This window comes from Corella eumyota, chromosome 5 (assembly GCF_963082875.1).
Source record: "Corella eumyota chromosome 5, kaCorEumy4.1, whole genome shotgun sequence".
In the NCBI taxonomy this organism is placed as follows: Eukaryota; Metazoa; Chordata; class Ascidiacea; order Phlebobranchia; family Corellidae; genus Corella; species Corella eumyota.
In genome coordinates, this window is record NC_137494.1 from 3,761,781 (window position 1) to 3,771,637 (window position 9,857).

Below are 9,857 nucleotides of genomic sequence, written 5' to 3' on the forward strand. Positions count from 1 at the left end.
TGTGACATTGGTTTAACGCTTGTTGATGACTTTTTTTAACATGATTTTTTTTATTCTATTGATTTATAATTTTGCGTTCCATAAATATGTTTGAACCGAAAATTCTGGAATTTCAATTTGTGCCTGACCCTGAGAAACGTCGGTAATTGTCGCGCTAATAACCGAATCCGAAGTATTGAGAACAATTAGCACAATTCTATTGTTTGTTTCGTCGTAAAACGAAGTAAATTTTAAGCTGCTGTTGTCGTTTGGTCCACTGATTTCGATTCTAACCGAACCTTCAGGGAGAAATTTGCTAAAAAAAATAACATTTTTGTATTTCTAATTTTCCAAATCGTTGGTAAATAAAAAAGCGTTTAGATTTGTTATTTAGTAGACTTAAAAACGTTATTCTATCTACTAATAAAATTTGAATAATTTGTAAAATACCTAAAATGTCCCATATGATAATACGTTGGTTGTTTATAAAACTCATCATTTTTGCTATTCACTATGATCGGAGCATCAACAAAATTTCCAACCCAGTTCGGTCCCCCTTCTAAATCTAATGCAAAATTCCAATCTACCCAACCAGTTACCCAGTTGTTTAAATCCTGGGCAAAATTTCTCATTATTAAGTCATACTTTGATAGAACGAATGTGTTGAATAATAAAAAATGTAGTCAGGTGTATGTTTTAATTACCTCAAGTATATCCACACTATATCTCTGACCTCGAAACCAGTCACCAAGTTTAACGTGACTTGTAGTAAAAGGAAGATACCCACCACAAGCTTCTGTTCCGAGAATAAAATAATCGGGAAACAAGTTGTGCATATCAGTAAGAATTTGAGGGTTAGTGATAAAATCCATATACCTACACATGTCAAGAATTATTTTTAATATTGATTATCGCCTGTGTAGTAAGGGTTATGCGAATAATTATGGCGTAGTTTTATGTACCAGTGTACTCCTATTCCATCCACATATTTTGCTGCTTCCGCGTCGTTTAAAACGGAATCCGCAAAATTGGGAACAAATGGCCTCTGACCATCTCCTATTATAAGAATTAGATTACCATGTCCTCTTGCTTCCAGTGTAGGTCCCTAAGAGTAAAAAACTTTCGTCGATTACAGATTTCTTGTAAAAAAAAGGTTACGAATAAGGCATATTAGTCTGTTTAAAATGGTTTATTTGCTATTGTAAGACATGGTGCATGTTTTACATTTTTTTTTTTTCTTACCAAGTCAACTTTAACAAAATCTCGTTGGTCCTCTGGTGAAAAACCCATGCACTGAAAGGAAAAGTTTTTTGAAAATGCAGCCATTGGTTCGTTTTGTGCTGTTAAACCCCATAACTCTATCCCGTTGCTTTTATATTCTTCAACAAACCTGTAGGTAAAATATTTAATGCCACTTTGCATTAGTGTATTGAAAACTTGATATGTTTTTTTGCAACTTTTGCTAAACCAAAAAACATTTACCTTGGTTTGAAAGATGTCAAATGCATAAATCAATAACTTAGTTAATTATACTTACTAACCTTGCAAAGTAAAGAGCCCATGCTTGGTAGTATTCACCTCCAGCCTCCCCCTTTAAAAATCCGTTTCCCGTCAGTTGGTTGTTTGTTTTCATCCAGGCGGGGGCGCTCCAGGGACTTGCAAATAACTTGATTGGGTGTTTTGAAATAGCTTGCGCTTTTTTAATAATCGGAATCTACAAAGATTAATGGCAATAATGTTTTTTTTTGTGGATCGAAACTCAATAAAACGTTACCTTTAAAGTAAAATCTTCATCTTGTAACTTAAATTTGCTCATTTCAAAGTCATCAGGCTCATCAGCATACGTGTAAAGTCGCGTTGAGAAATCACAACTTGCCATTGGTATTCTAGCAATATTATATTCAATGCCTATACAGAGAGTTGTTAAATATTTTTTACTGACTGTATCATAATATAATTGTTTCAGGTATGCCAAAATACATTGTGTGCAAATCTGCTTTGTTTGCCTAACTATATGTTTTAACCACAACCGGTCGATAGAACAAACAAATACAATTTGCAAAGATTTTAAAATAGGATGAATTATAAAAGGCACCTGTATCAGAAAATAATGTTGCATAAAAGTGTTCTTGCGTTTTTTCGGACAAACTAAGAATATTAATACCAGCTGCATCAGTAAATGCACCTCCAAAACCCTTAATTTTCTGGTATCTGTTTGCCGATTTTAAATCAACAGTAAAGTTGGTATCTTTAAAAAATGTTGTTTATAATTTTAATATACGCAATTTTTGTATACATACTTCAGAAGTTAGTATTTTTCTGCGCTTAAATATAGTTAGTGTAACTAGCCAACTTACGATATAGTAGAAATTTATTTTTTGTTAACATAAATTGTTATTACCTGATTGCAAATTAGTGTTTTCGAACGCCAACATTTTTTCTGCAAATCGCAAGCCGCTCTTTGTTGAGGTGTAGAATAAAACTTTTCCTGTTTCAATGTCAGGTATTGGAGCAATGGAGTCGCAATAAGTGGAGTTGCAAACACAGACGTACGAATCATATTCGAACTGGCGTGGAATGCATGATTTTGAAATTAGAGGCTCTGCAAGGATAGTAAAAGTTTTACAATTAGGGTTAATATTTGCAATTTTATACGGAAATTGTTAAATGTTTATTCGTTATAAAAAATAACCCTTTTCTAGCACTTTATCGTAGTTACGTACATCTGGTGCTGTGTATTAACCTCGCACTGCAAACGAAAGGTAATTATACAGTTTCCGTAAAACAATACACATTTTAAGTTGCCATTACTCAAATCCTTTAAAACCTAGTTTTATTAAATATATTTTCACCTTGGTTGGTATTTTCTTGAGGTGATGTCGGCAAAAAGACAACCAGAAGTGAAGAAATTAAACCTATCGCTATCAAGACTAAACTAGTTATTGCTATAAATTGCTTTCCCATTTTTCTAAAATATTATACCTTTTAAAATATAAAAGTTATGTTAACATTTGTTTGTAGTGAGTTCATTGCACTATTACAAAAATTGACAAATGCAATAATCTACCAAGATATACACATTGAAAATCTGCCGTTTTTGCACTTTTTTACGAATTTACGATTATTTACCTAAATGTTGATTATTGATTAAATGATTGTATGAAGGACTTTGCTCTCTAAATATAGGTGGTGTGTAAATGAGCAGGTTATTGGATTACCTACGTTTTTTTTTATTTAAACAGATACAGTTTGTTACATATAAACGTTTAAATTGAATAACAATATGTTTTCCTAGCTTGGTATATTTGTTTATAATAAAAATGTACGATACGGTATATTCCTATTTTAAATCCTTGTATGAATTCTGTATACCCAATATAACATAACAAGATGATTCACTTAACAATGTGATTTACAGGAAATTCTATCGGGGGATGTTTTTATATATTTTATCTAAGATTTTAATGGGCACTTTACAGGATATTAGCACGAAATGATCAATTTTATTAGCATGAAAGGATCAATTTTTTAAATGTTAGCATGAAATGATCAATTTTTTAAATGTTAATCTTGTTTAAAACAAATGATAAATTTTTTTCTTTTAGGCAACTCAATGTTGGGCATCACCAACATCTACTGGGGATGGGGAAGGAGTTAATAGATTTGACATTCTTATTAATAGGTAAGATAATACTAATTAAATATTACAATTACTACTTTGCCTATCTTACTTCATGTAATATGTTAACATTTTAATTGCAGTTGTTCAGCAGATAGTTCAAGTATTACAAATTATGACAACAAGGTAGAATTTTCTTTTGAGTCATTTGAATGGAAAGATTCAGCGGTTCCACTTATATATGTTCACTGTAGCTCAGTTTTATGTAACGAAGTACTTAATCATACATGCCGAAATTTGGTATGTTAATTTACTTAGATTGTACTTTTACTTTAACATTAACTTCATCATGAACTGGACTCTACTAAACTTCTATAGATAAATTTGATTTTATATAAGAACTGGTATATAAATTCAATTTTAATTTGGTTTGATTAAAGCCATGTGGAGTAACAAAACGTTCATTAAACACTGAGATTGGTCATGTGGTCAGCGTTGGACCACTAAAAATGGAGAACTCTCTAAAGACATTATGTAAAATTGTAAGCATTTATTCCATTTGACTCAGTTCTTTTATAATGCATAAAAGCAACCGTAATAGTGTACTTTTCTGCTGCAGAACAATGGAGGTTGTGAAGATATATGTTTAACTGTGGACATAAAAATTGTTTGTACATGTTCACCAAGAAAAATATTAAGTGAAGATGGAGTAACTTGCATTAATGTTGTTTATGAAGGTAGTTAAATATTTGTTTAAAAAGTTGGTTGTGTAGAATTTAATTAGTTATTTCTTTTTTTTGCAGAAGAAATTCATTTGCGAAATGAAAAAAACTATAACATTTTCCTGATTAGCATTGTTGTCGTGCTTTTACTATTTTCCATGTTGATATTTAACCGTTTAAGAAAAAAACAGCCCAAAGTATATGTTAAATAGATGACTTTACTACCTCTTGATATTTATATTACTTGTATATTAGTATTACTCAAGTATCATCTTATATTTTTTTTGTATTATACCATTGTTTACTTTTTGTTAAAAGATTTATTACCTTAACTGTATATTAAATATTAAAGTTTTGAAACTGAATATTAAAATGTTTTGAAATTAGGAGAAAACTAATTGAGGACATTTATATATTTTAAAAAATATCAAAAAGAGTTGACAACCTTGAACACGTGCGTCATCAATTTCATTTATTGACAACTAAATTTATTTAACTTAGCGATCTAATAACGAAAAAAATAATAAATTTTAAACGCATTCTTTAAAGTAAAAGGTAAAAATTAACTTGGTAAAATGGATCCTGCTGATGCCCAACGACTTGCGGCAGAGTTAGAGGTAGAAATGATGGCAGACATGTATTCGAGGTAAACAGAAAGTATATTTTTTGCTTGCCTTTGCCGGTTTTGCGGTTTATAACTATAATAAAATTGCTTAATACATTAAAACATGTTTGTAAGATTTAATTTTAAAATTAACACTGATATACTCCTATTAGTATTTTGTATTTTTTTGTATATATCTTTATCCTCGATGTGGGAAGGTCGAATGCGCGGGCTAAACTAGTGGCGGTTTGGGATATTTTAGATTATAATTGCTTGGTAATTATGCTGCTGATTAAGTGCTGGCTTAGCAGGAGTTTATACCGTTTTATAGCACCTTACTCAAGGACGCTACAGCATGAGAACAGTGGGAATTGAACCCACGACTTCATGGTGGTGTAGCAGTGTTCTTATCACTACACTACGCTGCCAGTTAACTTTGGTGTAATGTGAACAGTTTAAGTTTGGACATTAAATTAAAATTGTCCCATCTTACTTACATTATACAGTTTACAAAAAGCAAAATTTTTCAATAATGTTGAATACTGAAAATTGTTTATCTAATAAGAATTTTATAAAATAAATATGATTTTAAGAGTAGTTGTTTTTATTATTTAAATAATTTAATTGTAATAAAATCAATAATTTTATAGTAACAAAAATTTAATAGTAACAATAATTTTATAGTAATAAAATGAAAATTTTGGAAATTTAAGTTTGTAAAAATAGTTTTGTAAATATCTTAATAAATTTAGAATGACCCAGTGTTGCCAAAAAAAGTGTATAAGTACTCATTATGGTAGTGGTGATCTTGAAAAAGGTGAATCGGTTTGTATCGATCGATGTGTTGCAAAATATTTGGACATTCATGAAAAAATAGGAAAACAATTAACACAAATTTCTAAAAACGATGAAGAAGCAATGAATGCTGTAACTAATACACCAGTTGCTAAAACTCCTTAGTCTTAAAACTTTGTATTTTTAATTAAATTTTTTAGTGTGTTTATGAAGGCATTTTTTAAGGTGCTAATCTAAAAAAATATTTTTGACGTTTTTGTCAAATGTTGCTGCTATCCACTTAAAACCTAAAGTTATATTAAAGACACATTTACACTGTGTTTAAATATATATTAATATCATTTTGTTTTGCTTGAAATATTTTCACGTGAGAATTTGTCTTGCAAATACAATTTAAATTTAAAGTTTTTATTTTCTTTCGACTAAAACTATCCAGTTTATTGCAATTTTGTTATTTATATATTTAAAAAAATAAAGGTATAAGTTTACTTTTCAGAAAAAAATTTGACACAAAAAACAAATAATCACAACTTAAAATGTTAAATATATATCGATACTGATCATTAACTTAAAAACCCTTTTTATCATAAAACTAAACAGTAGTTAAACAAAGGTAAAATACAAATATTGTTTATGTGCAAATTACAGTATAAACAAACACCAAGATTGTTGACATGGTTATAACATTCTAATGTTAGAGTTAAGGCTAGAGCAACTAGAAACTACAAAACAAACTTTTCACATTACATTTTTCTTTCATAAGATCCCTTTTCTTCCTAAGTTAGAATAGAACACAATTGTTAGTTGATACAGCACAGAGACTCCTACACAAACTAAAGTATTAAAAGGATAACACTAACGCCTACAAACAACGCTTTTCATTTCAAGAGTTTGTTTTGTTAAAACATTTTGATATATTGCATATAGAAAAATGTGTTAGTAATTGCAGGGGTTATTTATTAAGCTTTTTTATTTTAAGATAAATCAATATTGTTTATTTTCTCTTTCCTCCCATTTTTCTAATATTACATCCTAAAAAGTTAAAAGTTTGTTTGTTTTGTTTCAAAAAAATTTTAACCATGTTACAAATCAGTATAATTAGAAATTTTATTAATTATTAAAATGATAATAACAACATATTGCTATTGCTAATCTAATTGTGTGTTAAACTATTCAGATACATTAATATTTGATTACAGCTATTGGCACATTTTTTATTGTCTTAAAACTGTAATGAACTAAAATGCTGAGTTTTTATTCTTTATTTCTTTTTTTTCTGTCTTTCAGTTTAGGAAGATCACCTTTGTCCAATTTTTTACACCAATCTTCTTTCTGACTCTTAAAACAAAACATAAATATCAATTCATCCAAATATCACTTTAACTAAATGATCTTTACTTTGTTTAGAATTAATTGGTTAATAATGGCATGCATCAAATTGAATCCTTTGCAAATAGTTCACTGATTTAACTTGTTGTATACTCCCTGCATTTATTTTTTACTACAAGATTTTTTTTGTTGACGTAAACTTACTTGTTGTTGTAGTTGAACTTGCATTTTTCTTCCTATGCCCTGTAGTTCATTGATTGTATTTTCTTTTAACCTGACCTGGAGAGTTTTCTCTTCCAATTTGGTTTCTAATTTGGCACAATTGTCGCACTAAACATAAAATAATATACAGGTAAATAAAATTCCAATGTAACTTACTAAAATTTCCAACCGGCAGCGTGGTGTAGTGGTAGAATAATTGCTACACCACCATGACGTTGTGGGTTTAATCCTCACTGCTCTCATGCTGTAGGGCCCTTGTGTAAGTCGCTATAAACGGTATGAACTCCTGCCGAGCCAGCACTTAATCGGCAGCATAACTACCAGGCAATTATAATTTATATATTATCCCAAACTGCTAAAGGCAACTCGAGACTGGTTCGGAGTAACTGATGTTACTGTATGTTTAGATCGCGCATTCGACTTTCCCACATCGAGGATAAAGATATATACAAAAATAAAAAACTTCAGAAGGTTAAAAAATACAACTAAGATGGTAATTTTAGCTTAGGTTATAAGATTTTATTTAATTGTTGCCTTACTTTTTAATTTTGTAAAATATAGATATTTTATATTAAAATCAATCTACCTGTTTTGGTTTCATTAAAACATATTTTAGTTTTTGTTGTAAATCTCTAGCTTCTTGTGCTTGTTTAATTAAATCTTTTTTTAACTCTTCAAGTTGCTGTTGTCTTTCTCTAAATGATATATTGAAAAAATTAAAAAAGTTAGGCCTATGTTTTTATAAAAAAGCTTAAAATTTACTGTGAGTTTTTTCCAATGCTTTCTGCCATTCTATGTTTTAACATATTCATCTTTTCATTCTTTTCTTTAATCTCTTGTGCATGTGTTTCCTTCAAATCTTTGATTTTTTGTTCATACTGAAAACAATTTCAACAATTATTTTTATATTCTACTTACATATCTTATTTAATTATGAGTCATCTAGGTACAAAACTGCATAAAAAATTATCATTTTATGGTATTCAATTAAATAAATATAACAAAATAAAATTTTTACTTCTTCTATAATAGATTTAATTTTTTCTTCATAATCAAGTTGCATTTGATCTTTTTCCAGTTTGTTTTCTTGTAAAGTTTGTTCTGAAAGTTTAAGAGCTTCTTTTGTGTGGGAATGTTGAACTTCAGCCTCATTTAATTTCTCTTCATATTGTTTTTCCTAAATTAATTACAAAATACAAAAACTTTAATATTTTTTATTTATTTGTTAGGATCTAACTAAAAAATATTATTTGATTTAAAACGGGTTATGGAATATTTCATAATCTCTATTTTATTAAAAATGATTGTAAATTATAAAAAATAATTTGTTAGACTTAAATTAAACGGTTTAAACAAATATATTTTGCTGTACATTTGTTTGAATTGTAAGTTTCAGATTATTGCAAGTTTCAACTTTTTGTTTAATTTCAGATCTTAATTGGGAAATAAGTTTTTTTAAGGCTGATATTTGATCTCTCAATTTTTTTTCACGATCCTACAAAATAAATTAATCAAAATAATTATATATACTTTAAATGTGATAATTTCCTAAAAAAGGTAGTCTATATTTTAAAATTAAGAGCTGTTCTACCTAATATCATTTTTATTTTTTGCTCAAAATAAAATTAAGTGCTACAAACCAAAAACTCTTTTTCCTTTGCAAAATCTCTGTCGGTGTTTGTAGGAACAGTAACTTGAGTTTTTTGTATTTGGTTGATGTGAAGGGCAGGATCATTTCTAAAAAATCAAGTTATGGAAAAAACATTCATAAAGGGCAAAAGCAAATTTAAACAAGTTTACCTGCACACTAGAAAAGGTTATATATACAATGTAAAAAAAACAGTACAAAGTCAAAAAATAAACATATTGAACATATTATATTTCTATTACTACCTAAATGCTTGTGGACTTGGTCCTTGTTGCAGTCGCATTGAACCTAAAGATCTCATTCCACTACTTTTTGCTCTGGAACTTCGAGGTGTTTTTGACATTTTACTTTTGATTTATTGGGATGAAAATATTTAAAAATAACTTTAAGCTTTAATCAAGCTACGAAATTTACAGTAAAACGTTACAGTACTCACTTCTAAAATCTTAAATTTTAATATTTGATTATAATAAAAATAAAAATTAACAAAACTTTTTACTTTTCCCAAAAAATATATTTGGCGTTGTTTGTAGCCAAGACTATGGTTCCGGGTGAGTGAATCCTGAAGATATAAGCGTTATAGAATCATAATAAAGTTATTTTAGCGATTTTTTAATCGTTTGTTTTAAGACATACTCTTTTTAAACAAGATATTAAATAGATTTAATAAATGAAAATGTTTTTGCAACAAAATAATTTTTCCCTAATATATTTGCTAAGAAAACCCTTTTTTGTAAGGTTCCAAAAAAAATTCAAGTTGAAGCATGGAGTAAACTATTAAATATTTATATAAAATAACTAGTTACTACGTTGTAAATTTAGTTTTTATGCAGTAATTAACATTTATTTTATTGTTACATAAAATAAACTGTGAGAGAAACTTATTTATTATAGTTTTAAATGAATGACCGATTGTTGGTGCACAAAAAAGAAAAAGGG

General features: G+C 28.5%; 3 protein-coding genes across 5 annotated transcripts; 1 reads left to right on the top strand and 2 right to left on the bottom strand.

Moving 5' to 3' along the window:
- Positions 1–63: 63 nt before the first annotated feature.
- LOC145752673 (lysosomal acid glucosylceramidase-like) lies at positions 64–2,943 on the bottom strand. The gene is made up of 10 exons (XM_082568989.1): positions 2,843–2,943; positions 2,381–2,568; positions 2,075–2,227; positions 1,754–1,887; positions 1,521–1,693; positions 1,222–1,369; positions 942–1,084; positions 684–855; positions 430–593; positions 64–295 (listed from the first exon to the last, which is right to left on the bottom strand). The coding sequence occupies exons 1-10, from the start codon at positions 2,941–2,943 to the stop codon at positions 64–66; spliced, it is 1,608 nt and encodes a 535-aa protein (XP_082425115.1).
- Positions 2,944–4,811: 1,868 nt separating this feature from the next.
- On the top strand, positions 4,812–6,108 carry LOC145752323 (mitochondrial import inner membrane translocase subunit Tim10-like). Its single transcript, XM_082568590.1, has 2 exons — positions 4,812–4,966; positions 5,677–6,108. The coding sequence occupies exons 1-2, from the start codon at positions 4,896–4,898 to the stop codon at positions 5,882–5,884; spliced, it is 279 nt and encodes a 92-aa protein (XP_082424716.1). The 5' UTR covers positions 4,812–4,895; the 3' UTR covers positions 5,885–6,108.
- Positions 6,109–6,166: 58 nt separating this feature from the next.
- On the bottom strand, positions 6,167–9,411 carry LOC145752322 (uncharacterized). 3 transcript variants are annotated; one of them, XM_082568588.1, is made up of 9 exons: positions 9,164–9,411; positions 8,911–9,007; positions 8,643–8,765; positions 8,289–8,447; positions 8,033–8,148; positions 7,857–7,965; positions 7,253–7,378; positions 7,021–7,057; positions 6,167–6,751 (listed from the first exon to the last, which is right to left on the bottom strand). In XM_082568588.1, the coding sequence occupies exons 1-9, from the start codon at positions 9,259–9,261 to the stop codon at positions 6,714–6,716; spliced, it is 903 nt and encodes a 300-aa protein (XP_082424714.1). In that variant the 5' UTR covers positions 9,262–9,411; the 3' UTR covers positions 6,167–6,713. The 3 variants fall into 3 exon arrangements, with proteins under 3 accessions (XP_082424714.1, XP_082424715.1, XP_082424713.1); XM_082568589.1 differs by lacking the exon at positions 7,021–7,057; XM_082568587.1 differs by having other exon boundaries at positions 6,167–7,057.
- Positions 9,412–9,857: the final 446 nt, after the last annotated feature.

What these genes read in the sequence shown, in the direction of transcription:
- LOC145752673 (XM_082568989.1), bottom strand. Translation starts at nt 2,943, where the DNA reads ATGGGAAAGCAATTTATAGCAATAACTAGTTTAGTCTTGATAGCGATA. An exon ending in GATGGAATAGGAGTACACTG is followed by an intron (nt 856 to 941) that starts GTACATAAAACT and finishes TGACATGTGTAG; the next exon opens with GTATATGGATTTTATCACTA. An exon ending in ATAGTGTGGATATACTTGAG is followed by an intron (nt 594 to 683) that starts GTAATTAAAACA and finishes AATTTTGCCCAG; the next exon opens with GATTTAAACAACTGGGTAAC.
- LOC145752323 (XM_082568590.1), top strand. Translation starts at nt 4,896, where the DNA reads ATGGATCCTGCTGATGCCCAACGACTTGCGGCAGAGTTAGAGGTAGAA. An exon ending in ATGGCAGACATGTATTCGAG is followed by an intron (nt 4,967 to 5,676) that starts GTAAACAGAAAG and finishes TAATAAATTTAG; the next exon opens with AATGACCCAGTGTTGCCAAA.
- LOC145752322 (XM_082568587.1), bottom strand. Translation starts at nt 9,261, where the DNA reads ATGTCAAAAACACCTCGAAGTTCCAGAGCAAAAAGTAGTGGAATGAGA. An exon ending in AACTTACAATTCAAACAAAT is followed by an intron (nt 8,448 to 8,642) that starts GTACAGCAAAAT and finishes TAATTAATTTAG; the next exon opens with GAAAAACAATATGAAGAGAA. An exon ending in TTTTAATGAAACCAAAACAG is followed by an intron (nt 7,379 to 7,856) that starts GTAGATTGATTT and finishes TTTTATGTTTAG; the next exon opens with TGCGACAATTGTGCCAAATT.